The 17,160-nt window shown below is 55.6% G+C and overlaps 1 protein-coding gene across 1 annotated transcript in view; it reads right to left on the bottom strand.

Annotated features, from left to right (window-relative positions):
- Window positions 1-17,160, bottom strand: part of GRIP2 (glutamate receptor interacting protein 2) — a 46,448-nt gene that overhangs the window by 27,988 nt on the left and 1,300 nt on the right. Inside the window, 8 exon segments of the mRNA XM_005898787.3 lie at window positions 1,019-1,188; window positions 1,299-1,446; window positions 4,562-4,707; window positions 5,985-6,060; window positions 6,995-7,081; window positions 7,740-7,885; window positions 9,154-9,289; window positions 9,761-9,841. Coding sequence (XP_005898849.2) covers window positions 1,019-1,188; window positions 1,299-1,446; window positions 4,562-4,707; window positions 5,985-6,060; window positions 6,995-7,081; window positions 7,740-7,885; window positions 9,154-9,289; window positions 9,761-9,841 — 990 coding nt within the window.

Below are 17,160 nucleotides of genomic sequence, written 5' to 3'. Positions count from 1 at the left end.
ACCCCGTTCTGGCTCTTCCTTCTGCTGCAGGACTTTGTGGGGAGTCGGGGCGGGGGATGTCCAGCCTGGGGCAGCATGCTCTTGGATGGAGGGACGAGGTCCCTGTGATCTCAGCCCATTGATTCTGCCTCCCTGTGCGGCGTTCCCACCGCCACCCAGGGGCTGGGCCGACTCTGGGGCCAGGAGCTGAGTCCAATCCCAGCTCCATGGCTGACGAGCTGCGGGACTGGGACAAGTCCCTGCACCCCGCCCTGTGCCTCGCTGTCATAACTGTAAAATGGGACAAGGCGGCTACTTCCCAGGGAAGCTGGGAGGATAGGAGTTACCACATGGGCTTGGCAGACGTTTATTTAGGGAGAGCCAAGGGGACTGTCGGAGCCAACTGTCATCAGAAGGACCTGCACTGCTCAGACCCTCAGAGCCTCCATACTGACCTTGTAGACGTGTCACGGGGGTGTACCCAGATGACCCCTGGGAAGCCCCAGCAGCACAGCAGTGAGTGGGAGAACAGATGCTGGGACATCTGAGGGACTTACAGGGGTGGCTCTAGGCCCTCCTGACTGCCTGGCTGCCTCCTCTGGACCTGCTGAGGGCCCTGGGGTGAGCCCACGGGTCCAAATTCTGAGTAGCACAGGGCACAGAAGGACTATCCCCTCCCTTGTTCCAGCCCTCATACTTCTATTAATGCGACCAGTGATGGATCTAGCTTTGGGGGTATCCACGCCAGCAACTGTCAGATCAGAAAGTATGAAAGTGTTCGTTGCTCAATCCTGTCTGACTCTTTGCGACCCCATGGACCGTAGCCCACCAGGCTCCTCCATCCATGGGATTTTCCAGGCAAGAATACTGGAGTGGGTTGCCATTTAAACACCCAAGTTATTTATCTGCCCTATTTCCCCACCCTTAGCTGCTGCACTTGACACTTTGAGCGTCCCTGTGGGACTGGACATTTGTTCCGCTAAATGCTAGCCTGCCCCTTGCCCTTAGGGTTGAGCCCTGAGGTCTGCACGGGACTCACCTGCCTCTGACGGCTTGAGGGGCCGCCGGCTCTGGGGCGCAGGCAGGATCTCCAGCCGCACTTTCTCCGACACGCTGGCCAGGAGCTTGGTGGCTTCAAGCAGCGAGCAGTGTTCAGTGCTGGTACCGTCGATGGACAGGATGTGGTCTCCGGCATGCAGGGCCCCGCTCCTGGCCAGGTCAGGGAGCAAAGGGGAAAGGGTACAGCCAGACAGCTCCAGACGATTCTCCCCCTGCACCCCCCCAACACACACCACGGCAGCTCCCAGCAGGTGCCCCACCTGTCCACCACGCTGGCCGGCTTGATGCGGTCGATGGTGATGACGGGCTTGTTCCGGTGGGAGCCGGTGGTGAGGGAGATCCCCAAGGCTGACCCTGGAGTCTTGGTGATTTCCACTATTAAGGGCCCTGAAGCGTTGGCCACCGTATCTGATACATGGAAGGAAAGAAGAGTTTGAGATGCAAATAATTCAGCACCTTCCTCCGTCTCAGCTTAATTCTCACTGTCAGGGAGGGATCACTGCATCCACTTTACAAACAAGAAAACTGAGGCGCCTGGAGGCAAAGGCCTCGTCCAAGTTCACATGGCCTCTCGGTGGCAGAGGAGGGGCAGGAATTCAGGTTTCAGAGAGGCTCTGACCCCAAGGCTTTGCTGAACAGTACTAATTTGCTCACATATATTGAGAGCCTGGGCTTCCCAGATGGTGCTAGTGGTAAAGAATCCGCCTGCCAATGCAGGAGACATAAAGAGACGTGGGTTTGATCCCTGGGTCAGGAAGATCCCCTGCAGGAGGGCATGACAACCCACTCCGGTATTCTTGCCTGGAGAATCCCATGGACAGAGGAGCCTGGCGGGCTACCGTCCATGGAGTCACAAAGAGTCAGACATGATGGCAGCGACTGAGCACTCAAGCATCAAGAGCCTACTGTATACACTGAACTGTGGGATTTCACTACCAGCCTTCCCCATCTCAGAAAACAGCACCCCGTGCACCCACCCAGTGGCTGGAAAACAAAACCCGGCTTTTTCCACTCTTTTTCCCACCCACGTGTTGAAACCTCAGCAAACCAGGCCAGCAGAGCTTCATCATCTTTCCCAGATCTAACTCCTCTCTACACCCCCTCTCAGCCCCTGGTCCAGCCACCATCACTTTTCGCCCACCTGCACGGCCACAGGTTACAAAGTATCTCCTAGCCTTCCCCATCTCTCTCCCTGATTTTTTTTTTTTTTGCACACTTATCATCCTCTGTGAGTATAGTTTCAGTGTGTCTGCCCTCTGATGACCTCTTGCAATACCTACTGTCTTATTTGGGTTTCTCTTACCTTGGGCGTGGGGTATCTCTTCATGGCTGTTCCAGCAAAGCGCAGCCGCTGCTCCTTACCTTGGACGTGGGGTATCTCTTCACCGCCGCCCTTCCTGACCTTCAACATGGGATAGCTCCTCTAGGCCCTCCTACCCCACGTCCGAGGTCAGGGGCAGAAGCCGGGAGGACCCCATGCCCAAAGGGCGGCGGCCAAGAGGAGTTACCCCATGTCCGAGGTCAGGGGCAGCAGCCAAGAGTGCCAGGCTGCAATGGCACAGGAATGGCTGAGAAGAGCTACCCAAGTCTGAGGTCAGGGGCAGCAGCCGAGAGGAGCTACCCTGCGTCCGAGGTCAGGGGCGGCGGCCGGGAGGACCAACCCCACATCCAAGGAGCTGTAGCTGTGCGATGGTGTGATCACTGACCTAGAGCTGGACATCCTGGAATGTGAAGTCAAGTGGGCCTTAGAAAGTATCACTACAAACAAAGCTAGTGGAGGTGATGGAATTCCAGTTGAGCTATTTCAAATCCTGAAAGATGATGCTGTGAAAGTGCTGCACTCAATATGCCAGCAAATTTGGAAAACTCAGCAGTGGCCACAAGACTAGAAAAGGTCAGTGTTCATTCCAATCCCAAAGAAAGGCAATGCCAAAGAATGCTCAAACTACCGCACAATTGCACTCATCTCACACGCTAGTAAAGTAATGCTCAAAACTCTCCAAGCCAGGCTTCAGCAATACGTGAACCGTGAACTTCCTGATGTTCAAGCTGGTTTTAGAAAAGGCAGAGGAACCAGAGGTCAAATTGCCAACATCCGCTGGATCATGGAAAAAGCAAGAGAGTTCCAGAAAAACATCTATTTCTGCTTTATTGACTATGCCAAAGCCTTTGACTGTGTGGATCACAATCAACTGTGGAAAATTCTGAAAGAGATGGGAATACCAGACCACCTGGACTGCCTCTTGAGAAATCCGTATGCAGGTCAGGAAGCAACAGTTAGAACTGGACATGGAACAACAGACTGGTTCCAGATAGGAAAAGGAGTACATCAAGGCTGTATATTGTCACCCTGCTTATTTAACTTCTATGCAGAGTACATCATGAGAAATGCTGGGCTGGAAGAAGCACAAGCTGGAATCAAGATTGCCAGGAGAAATATCAATAACCTCAGATATGCAGATGACACCACCCTTATGGCAGAAAGTGAAGAGGAATTCAAAAGCCTCTTGATGAAAGTGAAAGTGGAGAGTGAAAAAGTTGGCTTAAAGCTCAATATTCAGAAAACGAAGATCATGGCATCTGGTCCCCTCACTTCATGGCAAATAGATGGAGAAACAGTGGAAACAGTGTCAGACTTTATTTTTGGGGGCTCCAAAATCACTGCAGATGGTGACTGCAGCCATGAAATTAAAAGACACTTACTCCTTGGAAGGAAAGTTATAACCAACCTAGATAGCATATTCAAAAGCAGAGACATTACTTTGCCAACAAAGGTGTGTCTAGTCAAGGCTATGGTTTTTCCAGTGGTCATGTATGGATGTGAGAGTTGTACTGTGAAGAAAGCTGAACGCCGAAGAATTGGTGCTTTTGAACTGTGGTGTTGGAGAAGACTCTTGAGAGTCCCTTGGACTGCAAGGAGATCCAACCAGTCCATTCTGAAGGAGATCAGCCCTGGGATTTCTTTGGAAGGAATGATGCTAAAGCTGAAACTCCAGTACTTTGGCCACCTCATGCGAAGAGTTGACTCATTGGAAAAGACTCTGATGCTGGGAGGGATTGGGGGCAGGAGGAGAAGGGGACGACAGAGGATGAGATGGCTGGATGGCATCACCGATTCAATGGACGTGAGTCTGAGTGAACTCCGGCAGTTGGTGATGGACAGGGAGGCCTGGCGTGCTGCGATTCATGGGGTCGCAAAGAGTCGGACACGACTGAGCGCCTGAACTGAACTGAACTAAACTGATCATCCTCTGACACACTCTATATATGACTTATCCCATCCATGATCCATTTCTCCCCACCAGAATGTCAGCCCCATGGGAACAGAGACCTCATCTGTGTTGTTCTCAGATGGATCCCTGGTGCCTGGCAGAACGTGTACCACCCAGAGGGGCCCAGAGAGGCTGCGACCGGGCCAGGGTCACACAGCCCTTGCAGTGATGGGGATGTGTGCCCCCCACTCCCTGCCCTCCACCCCGGGGCCTCTTCTCGCTGCAGCCCGAGCCCTCAGGCCACAACTCACCTGGAATGGTCACGTCGTACTCCACCTGGAAGAGCGCCTCGTGGCTGCACTGCCTCAGCGTGGCCAGGGCAGTGGCATGGCTGGCCCCCTGCAGCGGGATCCCGTCAACGCTGAGCAGTCTGTCCCCCACCTTCAAGGAGCCCTCCCTGTGGGGAAGGGCCAGGTCATGCCGCCTCGTCCAGCGAGCGAGAGAACAGAGGGAGGGCAGGGGTCGGAGGAAGGAGACAGGGGCAGAACGGATGAGGGACAGCACGCGTGGGTGAAGAAACCAGGGAGGGCATGTGGAAGAAGCCGAAGAACTGACGGAGGTCGGGTCAGCGACGACACCCCCCGCCCCAATTCAGTTCAGGTCAGTTCAGTCACTCAGTCGTGTCCGACTCTTTGTCGGACTGCAGCACACCAGGCCTCCCTGTCCATCACCAACTCCCAGAGTTTACCCAAACTCATGTCTATCGAGTCGGTGATACTGTCCAACCATCTCATCCTCTGTCGTCCCCTTCTCCCCCCGCCTTCAGTCTTTCCCAGCGCCAATTAGTGCTTAGGAAATTCACAGTCCCAGGTCAGCCCTCCAGCGGCTGAGCTGGAGATGCCCTTTGAGGTCACCTCCAGGGCCTTACCGGGGTCCCAGCCCTGCCAGGGCCGCCCAGCACCAGGGGCGGGCCGTCTGGAGGCTTGGAGCTGTCTGCACACAGGGCGCCCGCCAGGGCCCCTCCCTGGGTCTCAGCAGTGACTCTGGCCTGGTGACAAACATGCCTGGGAAGGAATTCCGCTGGGTCCCAGGGGTACGGCCCAAGGGAGTTCGCCTTGGCCTGGGTCATATCCCAGCTCTGGAATGCCTGCCCCAACAGGTGGCCAAGGCTATTCTAGGTGGTTCTATGAATAGCTCATCACAGGCCCCAAGGACGGGTTTAGATTTCTGACGAGGCCATTCCAGGCTTTTCTTAAAATGGCCAGGAATTGCCCTTCGGGAGGTCGGGGGGCCACGAGCTGGGAGCTGGGCGTGTTCCTCCCTCACCTTCTCTCCTCCTGGAGCTTCTGAGCAGGCCCCGGGCAGGGCCAGCCGGCAGTGTGGCCAGGACTGGGGAGGCTGTGTCACTGAGGGCCACAGTGACGCCCGTCACCAAGCCCCACAGCCCTCACATCAGCTCTTCGGGGCTCCACTATTGGGTCCATTCCACAGATGGGAAAACGAAGGCCAGGGAAGAGGCAACAACACCACACCAAAGCTCTCCACCCCGCAGACAGCAGGATCTTGGGAAGAAAGAGCTCGGGGCCCCCCTCATGTGGGACTTAGGGCTGGCTCCACCAACAAGCTGCTGAGTGACGCTGGCCAGGGGTGTCCCCCGTCTGGACCTTTGTCCCAGGGGAGCTGGGCGAGGGTGGTGCAGGCCGAGGCTGTAAGCTCCCCCCAGCTCAGGCTCACCTGTCGGCAGGGCCGCCGGGCCGCACGTAGGTCAGGACAAGTGGGCGGGACTTGTGCCCGTCTTCATGGGCACCTCCTGGACAGAATTTGACAAGAGACTGCAGTCATCCACCCATCGCTGCCTGGTGCCCGGAGGCCCCGACCCAGACCTTAAGCAGGCTTCCTTCATCCCCTCTGCTCCAGGACTCTGTCCCTGCTATCCCCTGCCCCTCCTATGAGACATGGGCTCTAAATCCCATCCAGAAGTGGGACGGAAAGTAGGGAATAAAACCAAAGTCCTCTCTTGGTTAAACAGCTTGCTTTCTCTCCTGCAATCTCATCCAATTTCCCTTTTCTCCCTGGTTGCTAGGGAGCTCCGAACTTAACTTTCTGTTACAACTTTTCCCCTTCACTTCCTCAATCATGCACACTTGGTTGGCCAAGTTTTCCATCTAATACTTGATTTAATGATCCTGGTTCTTAAAGTTCAGAAAAAGATTATATAAATATAAATATATTTATATAAACATATAAATATAAATGCAAATAAATATATAAATATAAACATTATTATATATAGTTATATAAATATAAGCTATATTTATAATATAAATTATAGTTGATAAATATAATATAGATATATCATAAAGATATATCAATTACATATTTGTAAATATATTTAAATATAAATCTAAATATAAATTATATTAATATATAATTATAAAATGTAAATATATTAATAAATATAAGTTTATTTAATTATAAATATAAATTTAAGTATAAATATAAATTTAAATATAAAATATATGTATTTATTTAAATATAAAAATGAATTTATTTTAATAAACTTATGTTTATTTTAATATAAACATGTTTATTTATTTAAATTTAAGTTTATTTAAATTTAAATATATATTTATTTATCTAAATTTAAATATAAATATATTATAATTCATCAGAGCAAAGCAAAACACACAGAATTGGCATTAGCCTTCCCGTCCCTTGACCCCAAAGGTGACTCTTACACTGACCTCTGAGGACAAAGCCAAAGCTATTGCCCTCCTTGTAGAGGGAGACATCCACTGTCTTTGAAACGATCCCTGGGTTGTTCTCGGGGGCTGGGGAGAAATGGAGACCCTCCTGAGTCCTTGGGTCGCATCACCGAGCTGGCAGCAGTCCCCAGAGTTCGTTCCAGGACAGGCGGGTCACCAGTCGCAGATACTACAGGAAAGGCCAACCCCTCCACCCCACCCCATTTGACAGGCAGGACAAGTGAGGCTTAGAGGCACCCTCCCCCCTGAAGCCCACTCAGTCCTCCACTTAGAGAAGGGAGAGGGCCGGCCCGGGCTCTCACAGAGACAACAGCAGGACTCAAGCCTGAGTCCAGGGCTGGCAGTCTTAGGCCCGAGCTCAATTCCAGACAGTTATTCAGATTTCAAGACTTCAGACCAACTTTGGAAATTCAGAGCTGAGCTAAAGCACCCCAGGCCACTGTACTCGGTGCAGCAGGGGAAGGGCGGGGACCTATGTACTCAGAGACATTCCTAAAACCTTCCCTCCAAAGGAGAAGCATCTGGAAACCAAGTACGACAAGGGTGTTACAAGCAGGCCCTGCTGCCTCCTGACAGCGCACTGCATTTGCAGCAAAGCCCCGGGTGCGGCCTGGCGGTCTGTGGCCAGTCCCCAGGTCCTGCCCACCCAGGTGCTGGCGGGGAGGCAGCCGCGTCCCCCCACGACCAAGGCAGTGGAGGGGGTTCCCGGCCCGAGGGCACCCACCGGGCGGGGGCAGCTCAAACTCCACCTCCAGCACCACGCGCTCGCCCACGTTCTTCAGTAGGGTGATGATCTCATCGTGGCGGAGCCTGGTCAGGTGGATCCCGTTCACTGACCGGATGTAGTCGCCCACGTTCAGCAGGTCACTCCTGGGAGAGAGAAGGCCAGTGCACGTGCCAGCTGACACACGCTGGCGTGCACATCCTCCCCGCCCACTGAATCCTGGGGGTCTCTGCGGCCCCATCTTACAGGTGTGGAAACTGAGGCTCAGAGAGGGCAGGCCTGGTCCAGGGCCACACGGCGGATGAGCAGGAAAGTGCGGATCCTACCCTGGATCTGGGGGACACGCAGGCCTGGCCTTCTCCCCACCACCCCCCATCGATGCTAGCCGGCCTGCTTTCCCTCCTGCGGGGGCGTCACCCTCACAGAGCTCTACAGAGTGGCCAGATGTCAGTGCTTGCTATCCCTTAACGCTCTTCCGGGGCCCAGAGGGGCAGTAATACAGAGGCTAACTCCTAGTTTTCATGGACCTGAATCTGCCTGCAACGCAGGAGACCCTGGTTCGATTCCTGGGTCGGAAAGATCCACTGGAAAAGGGATAAGCTACCCACTCCAGTGTTCTTGCTTCCCTTGTGACTCAACAGGTAAAGAATCCACCTGCAATGTGGGAGACCTGGGTTCGATCCCTGGGTTGGGAAGATCCCCTGGAGAAGGGAAAGGCTACCCACTCCAGTATTCTGGCCTGGAGAATTCCATGGACTGTATAGTCCATGGAGTCACAAAGAGTTGGACACGACTGAGCGACTTTTACTTCCATGGTCCAGGGAGCCCCCGAGGTAAAGTAAATAGTACGAAAATGCAGGCAGTGTGTGCGGAAGTGCCAGCCAAGCAGAGTGGCGCTTCAGCCTGGGGCCTGGGGAGGGCTTGCCAGAGGCAGTGAGGAGGGAGGAATAGGAATTTGCCAGGAGGGTCTCTGGGCTTCCCTGGTGGCTCAGCGGTAAGGAATCTGCCTGCCTGTGTAAGAGACCCGGGTACAGTCCCTGGGTCGGGTGGAGCCCCTGGAGGAGGGCATAGCAACCCGCTCCAGTATCCTTGCCTGGAGAATCCCATGAACAGAGGAGCCTGGTGGGCTGCAGTCCATGGGGTTGCACAGAGTTGGACACACAATGAGAGGAGGAGGGTGTCTAGGGAAGGGGCCTTCTGGGCAGAGGGTTCTGCGCGTGAAAAGGCCTGGAGGGCCCAGTGAGCATGGGGTGCTGGGGTCGGGTTGGCTCCAGAGGAAAGGGAATGAAGTGGCCTCTAGCCCTTCCTCCACAGACACCCAGCCCTTACTGCTCTGCAGAAGCCCCAGGACCCCCACCCCTCCGCCCGGCCCCCTTCCTGCCCATCCTCTACCCACTGAGCCCAGGCTTCTCACCTGGCCGCAAGTCCCCCAGGCCTCAGGTTGGAGACCCTGGGCTTCCCATCCTTGTCGGTGCCCCCCGAGATGGTCAGGCCCAGCGTGCTGCCCTCCTTCTTGGTCAGCTCCACCGTGGTGACCCCTCGGAACTCCTCTGCCAACAGAGAGGGGGTGAGCGGGCAGTATGGGGCAAATTCTGAGTCCCCGGCTCCAGGACAAACCAAACAGATGCTTGGTAAGCAGCATGCATGATGCTGGGTGAACTCATCTCCTTTTTACGGATCAGAGAGGCTAAGGGACTAGTCTAAGGTCACAGAGCCAACTCATTGGAAAAGACCCTGATGCTGGGAAAGATTGAGGGGGGGAGGAGAAGGGGACGACAGAGGATGAGATGGTTGGATGGCATCACCGACTCAATGGACAGGAGTCTGACAAGCTCCAAGAGGTGGTGAAGGACAGGGGAACGTGGCGTGGCACAGTCCAGGGGACAGCAAAGAGTTGGCACGACGGAGCGACTGAACAACAAGGTCACCGGGCGAGTTAGCGGCAGAGCTGAGGCGGTCTGACCCCCGCCCGGAGCTCTCTGTGCCTCCAGAGAGAAAGGGGAAGGCGGGAGGCTGTTTACCTGGGATGCTCTGCCGGCGGCACGCCAGAGCCCCGTCGGCCGCTCCGGTGTCCTTGCCTCCTTTGGTGTAAGGCCCATTGTCTGCAGGCGGCAAACAGAGGGAAGGCCCTGAGCCGCGCGGTCATTTCCATCAGGCAAACCCCTCCTGCCTCGGCAAGCTTCTGCTTGGTGGATGCGGCCCCTGAGTGGTTCCTTCTTGCCTCCAGCCCCACCCGGGACGTGCTGGGGGAGCCTCATGGCTTCTCCCCGCAAGGGCAATGCTGTCTCATCTCTCAAGTAACACGCTTTGGGGCGCCCACCACAGTCTGGGCGGTTCTCTGCCACGCAGCAACTCGGCATCTCTACAGCCATCATACCACGTGCAGAGAAGGAAGCTGAGGCTCAGAGAGGGACGACTCGTGCCCACGGTCACAAAGCCCTCGGCCAAGGTAGCTTCTGCAAAAAGCCAGACGCCTGGCTCTGTTGTCCAGCCCACCCCGTGTTCCAGGTTCCCTGGACTGGGTTCTTCTTTTTTTTTTTTTTTCCACATTCCCTCTCCAAGTCCCTTCTTAGTCCTGCACAGAGCTGGGTCAGGTCAACTGGTAAACCCTCAAGCAGGGTGGCTCTCCCACGCTGCCCCTGGGGCCGCCCCTCCCCACCTCCAGGCACCTGTACAACCCCCCAGGCTTTTGCTAAAGAGCCTGCCTGCCAGTGCAGGAGACACAGGAGATGCACATTCGATCCCTGGGTCAGGAAGAGCCCCTGGAGTAGGAAGTGGCAGCCCACTCCACGGGGTTGCAAAGAGCTGGACATGACTGAGCACACAGGCTTCACCCAAGTCTGCACACGCCCCCACTGCCCCTCAGGAGCCCCCTGTGTGGCACCCGCCTTCACCACTCACCAGTTGTGGGAAGGCCACTCCCTCCCCGGCCCCCTGACCTCCGCAAGGCCTCACTCACAGGACCGTCCCCCTTCCCACACTTCAGAAGGGGGGATGAGAGAGGGCTGGGGCAGGGGCAGAAACATCCCATCCCATCCCAGCCACATCCTTTTCACAAGGGAGAGGCTCAGGTTAGTGTTCAGCCAGAGATGGGGTCAACCGGGGTCAAGATCAGGACACAGTCTGGCCAGGGCTCCAGGCTCAGTCAGAGGCAAACAATGGTGTTCAATAAACGGCAGGTTTCTCAACAACACTCCTGATGCTTTTTCTGCCGGATGCTGTACCGATGTCTGGGCTTCCCTGGTGGCTCAGATGATAAAGAATCTGCCTGCCAACGCAGGAGACCTGGGTTCAATCCCTGGGTCAGGAAGATCCCCCGGAGAAGGGAATGGCGACCCACTCCAGTATTCTTACCTGGAGAATGTCCACATTCAGCAGCATCCCTGCCCTCTAACCGCTAGAGGACAGCAGCATTCCATGCCATCATCACAGCCAGAAATGACTAGACACCCGCCTTGTCCTGTAGGCGAGCAACACTGCCTCCCGACCCCCACTCAGCCCCTCACTGAGAATCAAACTTTAGATCAGGGGTGAAGCTCAGGCTGGGTCCGGGTCAAGTTCAGCCTGGGGTCAGGGCTCAACCCAGGACTAAGGAAGCCTGAGAACCTTCACCACCTGCAGCTCTAACCATTGAGAAGCGGTTTCTCCAGACCAGGGACAGGCTTCCTTGGCTTTGCCAGAAGGTGGGAAGTAACAAATCAAACCGCAGTTAAGCCCAGAGTTGTTTCCAGGGCCCCTGGAGCGAGCCCCCAGCCGCTTTGCTCACCACAACGCAACCCCAGGCCCCGTGTTCACATTCTCAGCCACGGATTCAGGCAACACCCCATTAAGTATAATGCCTCGTATTATACTCATTCGCACTTCATTTAGATTCAACAAGACGTTTCTGAGCTAATCAAATTAAAAAGACCGGGTTCTATCAACTGCGTGACAGTGAGCGTCTCTGATATTTCAATGTGGGCAATTCTGGAATTAAAATGTCTTGTTCCGTGCAAATTAGATTCCATCACTGGAAAATCCTTCTCTCCTGGGCTGCCCCGGGAAGACCTGAGGTAAGTTTGCTTCCCAGGGGGTGCTCATGGTAAAAGAACTCGCCTGCCTAATGCAGGAGACTTAAGAGATGCGGGTCTGATTCCTGGAAGGAAGGCATGGCAACCCACTCCAGTCTTCTTGCCTGGAGAATCCCATGGACAGAGGAGCCTGACGGGCTATAGTCCACTGGGTCGCAAAGACTCAGACACGACTCAACGACAAACACTTTCACTTTGCTTCAAGTTTGCTGGCTCCAAGTTTGGGAGTCTGGAGACAGGGGAAGGGGGAGATCTCCTAAGGACAAGAAAGCAGAGAGTCAAGTTTGCCAAATTCAGAGCCGGAGAATCTCAAACAATGGAGAGGAATGGCAGCGGGTTCTGGCTGATTCTGGGGCACAGGATCTGTTTCCTGGGGTGTCTCTGTGGTTTGTCAACACAACCTCACTGAGCTTTCCTCACCCCAATATTCAAATTCTGCTCCAGTGAATGACGTGGTGCCTGCGATGTCACCAACTGGGCTGTGACGGCACGTTTGTCACGGCTTAGGCCAGGCGGGTGTGGGGAGGGGGCGTCTGCTGGCTTTGGGCTAACTGTCAGGCATCTGACCCCGCGATGCAAACGAGACGCATACAACTATGTGCGGACAGAGTCAGCAGGCGATAAGCGAGGACAAGAGAGTCTCCTTCAGGGAAAGCACATGCATTTTAGGGTGTGGCCTTGATGAGTTCTCCGGGAAGCTGAGGCCACACAGGACAGCTGGCTGCCAGGTAAGGGGCTTCTGGATATCTCGGACCCCTGCCACTTTCAGAAAGGCACCCACAAGGAACGCTATGATGTTCACTGATGCTTGCTCGGAGGGGACCGTCCCCCACTTTCACAAGTTTGCCCCCTCAGGTCAGGGGGAAACAGGCGGCATTTACAGCAAAAACCAAGACAGGGCCAGAATTACTAGTTAACCGTGTGACCCGAGTCTCTATTTCTCTGTGAAATGGGGGTGTCTCCCCCATCACAGGCAGGAGAATTTGAGGGAATTATTTTATTTATGGAAAACCCTCAGAGGGCTCAGACCCTAGTCCTGCTCCCTCAGAGAACACGCCTGCTCTCTTTGGCTCTCTCTCTTTTTTGTTCCGGGACCTGGTAATTATATGCTTAGAGATGAAAGCTTTTCAAAAACATCTTTCCCACCAATTTTCAGCTGGAAACGTGCATAAAAAACAGAGATATTTTTATCTGGGTGTTTTTTTTTTTTCCCCTGTCTCCTCCTTCCAGCAATGGGCAATTATGAGCTCTTGCCTTCAGTCAATCTGTCCTGTAAGAACTCGCTTCAGAGAGAAATTCATTTCCGCAGTGATGCCAACCCATTCAGCAAGCGGGCTGGGCAAGTGGTGGGGGACAGGAGGGAGAGACGCCTGGCGGAACACAGACTTTACACGTGGTCCCCAGGCCCCAGGCTGCAGTCCGGGTGGGTGGGCTTCTCTTCTATTTCATTTCTCTTGAAAGCAGTGCTCATTTGCCTTCATTATCTCCGTTTCTCTGAGGCCCCAGGGAGCTATTGAGCTTTGACAAAGGGGAAAGGAAGTCAGCCCCCGGCCAGGCTGCCTTTGCCAGGGTCCCGCCTAAGCGGGGGAGAGGGGCTGGGGCGTGGGGCTGGGCAGGGGGGCTGTGGATGGGGCATGGCTGACCTTTGGCTCTGCAGGCCTCGAGGAGGGAGCACTCAGCATCTGAGAGGGGCCACTGGGAAATAGAGGCCCTGGTGGGAGGTTCAGCTTGGGCCGGACAGAAAATGACCGCTTGACTGCAAGCCACCAGCAGGGCCAGCCCGGCCCGAGTGCCGATGGAGAGAAGCGGGGCTCCCAGTCGCCTCTGGGTCCAACCACAACAGTGCACAGAGTGACCCGCTGTGGCTTGCTCCCTGCCAAGTGATCTGCCGAACCTGGCTGGCTTGGCCCCACCTCGGAAGCCATTGCCAGCTCGATGCAAAGGATGGACCCTGGAGCCTCAACCTGCTGCCGACTGGCTAAGCGGTCTGGAACGTGTCGCTTCGCCTCTCCAAGTCTTGGCACAGTGCTGGTGCCCACCTCGTGGGCTGGTGGGAGGAATCAGTGCGGTTATGGGGTGCCTGGAGCCAGGACGAATGTGAAGTTCTCTCCGTGGCCCTTCCTCTCGCCTCAGTAGAAAGATTTTTCCTATTAATAACGGTAACAGTCCCTACTGATTAAGTGCCAGTGCTGTGTTAGAGGCTTCACGAGTTTTATGTCATGTATCCTCATCACCTTCTGAGGTGGGATAATCGCCATTCCCATTTGACAGATGGGTGGGGGGTGGTGGGCTGAGGCACGACAGCTTAGGTGACTTCCCACAGCAAGGGGCAGGGCCAGGATTGGAACCCAGGCTGTAGTCTAAGAAACTGCAACTTGTTACCACTTTATCCTCACATGGGGCTTCCCAGGTGGCACTTGTAATAAAGAATCTGCCTGCCAATGGCCGAGACCTATGAGACGTGAGTTCGATCCCTAGGTCGGGAAGATCCACTGGAGAAGGGCATGGCAACCCCTCCAGTATCATCGCCTGGAGAATCCCATGGACAGAGGGGCCTGGCGGGCTACGGTCCGTGGGGTCACCGAGAGTCGGACACGACTGAATGTCTGAGCAAGTATCCGCAGGTGGGTGGGTGCCATGATCATTCCTACGCTATCAAAGAGGAAACCAAGGCACAGAGAGGTTATGGAACTGCCTAAGGCCATACAGCTGCTGGGTCGCATAGCCATGGGCCGCTCCTGCCTCCTCCCCTCGCTCCACGACGGTCTTGAGGGGACTCAACCTCGGGGGTGATGCCTGCGGCCCTCCTGCCAGCAGCCTCGGCTCCTTTGGGCACTCCTGACCCACCGAGTGATCACCCCCTGGCCCCGGAGGGCTGGACCAGGGCAGACAGCCGGATGGAGCAGCAGCAAAACCAGCTGCGGGCTGACCTCAGAGGACAGCCCCAACCCTCGCAGCTCACAGGGCTCCCCAGAAGCCGTGGAGAGGTCACTGGCTCAGCCACGAGTGACCCTTGCTCTGTTCAGCGCATGGTTTTAAGGGAAACAAAAAGAAATTTATTAATAGATTTAAAAGGCAGACACCTGTTTCACTTGGAGCCAAGGACTGAAAAAATAAAAACCTGACAAAGGAAGCCGGAGCTGATCAGCCCGGCGCCTGGCCCGCTCCAAGCTCTTGGCCACTGATGCATTCAACTCCTCCGAGAGCTCGCGAGCATCCCCCTCTACGGACAAGGGGACTGAAGCCCAGAGGGACCACTCAGCTGGGGAGCTGCAGAGGACAGACTGGAATTGGTCTGTCTGGCCCCCAGCAGACCACATCCTTAATCACCAGCTCTGCCCTTTCCCGCCAAACACGAGGGCAACGGACCCCAGAAGAGGAGTGCCTGGGGAGGCAGCGCCCGCCCCCAAGAGCCCCCTGTCAGGGCTCGGGCACCCACAGGCTGGACATGACCAGAGAGGTTGCCAGCCCCGCAATCTCCCTTCCACAAGGCATGTGGGGCCCCCGGCACTCGACCCTGAGCCCACACTCTGGCTCATGTTCCCCCTCTAGGGGACCACGATGACCCCGGCATCACGTGGGGCTGAGCACAGGCTCAAGAGGGGCCGTGGCCTTCTGGATCTGTGCTGTCCCACGTCCCTCTGAAACCCACCACATCGGACTGCATGACCCCCAGACCAGCTCACCAATAGGAGCCGAGAAGACTCAGTTCACCCAGCAGAGAATCAAAGCAAAAGATCTGCCCACAACTGACCGACCTGGGCCTCCCTGACCTCGCCTGCTAAAGCTCTGTCCTGGGCCAACTCCACTCCGTGCAATGGTCGTCCCACACCCAGCTTCCACAGCACCCCACGGCCTTTGCACTGGCTGTTCCCTCTGCCCAGGATGCTCCTTCCCCAACATCCACAAAACCCCCTTCCTCACCTCCTTCAGGACTTGTGGAATCTTTACCTTCTCATCTTCCCCAAGCAGCTTGTTTGAATTCACACCTGAACCACTGCTATTTCCAGTATGGAGAGTCTGGCACACAGGAAATGCTCAGTAAATCATTCGAAACGCAATTCCCACTTACAGATTAGATGAATGGGGATCAAAGAGGTGGAATGAGTTGTCCAAGGTCATGGAGTCAGGAAGAGACAGAGGCAGGAGGCAAGCCCAAGTCTCCCTGGGTCTGGAGGCCTTGGCCTCCGTGGTCTGGCGCCGGGGGTTTCCCCCCATGACCAGGGCTCTGCTAAGAAGCAGGAGGTCAGGCCTGCCCGAGGTCAGGCTGGGCTAAGACGAGGTCAGGCCTGCCCGAGGATCCAGGTGGTTCTGGTGAGGGCCCCCCCCACCAGCCTGGAGGAGTGGGCAGCTCAGGCCGTGGCAGAAGGACCCTCCCACCACCCCGACGCACACGCACCCTGTCTGAGCCTCCCAGCTGGGACAAAGTCCGCTTTGTGGCTGGCCGGCAGTCAGAGGAGAGTGCACACTGTGGGGCGTGGGGCTTCCTGCCCAAATCTGCTTTCAAGCCTAACTGCGCACCCCAGTCCGGGACACACCCCTTCCTGCAGGGCTCGGGGTCCGTGGGGTGAACAAGGCTCCCAGCACCAAGACGGCAGCAGCAGGGAATGGGCCTGAGAAAGGACTTGTGCTGGCAAAGTCCATCGGGGAAGAGAAATGGCCCTGGGCACTGTGCCCCACAGGCCCCAAGCCCCAGTCTGGCTCTCCCAGAGGAGCCTGCCTGAGCACAGCCTGCCCGGTCAGGGCCCCAGCCGGCTCTGAGAAATGCCGAGGGTGCATGGACTGGCCACCTGTTGGCTGCCTTTGGCCCCAGGCTCCAGAGAGGCCATGTGGCCAGAGGCCCAGTGGGTGGTCACGTGATCCAAGCTGGGTTGATGGGAACCAGCCCTGGGACGTTTGCTGGAAATACCCTTAACCTCAAAGGCACTAGGGGTCCCCTGGGCACCTCAAGGAGAGGAGTCTGCCTGGAAATAAAGCCTGCCTAAAAAGAGGCAGAGAAGAGGCAGAGACCTGGGGTCCTAATCATGTTAACTGAGCACCTGGATCACACTGTGCCTGAAGCCACATCTTGGACTTTTCCTTTTAAGAAGAAGCCTGAGTGCCAACACCAAGTGAGACAGGGGTGATCGTGAAGCGATGTGACCCGGGGAGGAGACCACGGTGGGGTCCGCAGGCGTAAGGGAGGGGGTGTCAAGGAAGCCAAATATTCAGAGAGGAAAAAGCCAGGGAGATCATGAAAGGCCTTGAATGCCAGGATAAGAAGCTGTGACCACATCTGAGTTTCAGCAAAAAGAACCCTCCCAGAGCAGCATGGAGAGGGTGGGAGAGGGGAGGCCCAGGAGGCCAGTGAG

This window comes from Bos mutus, chromosome 22 (assembly GCF_027580195.1).
Source record: "Bos mutus isolate GX-2022 chromosome 22, NWIPB_WYAK_1.1, whole genome shotgun sequence".
Classification (NCBI taxonomy): Eukaryota; Metazoa; Chordata; class Mammalia; order Artiodactyla; family Bovidae; genus Bos; species Bos mutus.
This window is presented reverse-complemented; position numbering and strand designations above follow the sequence as displayed.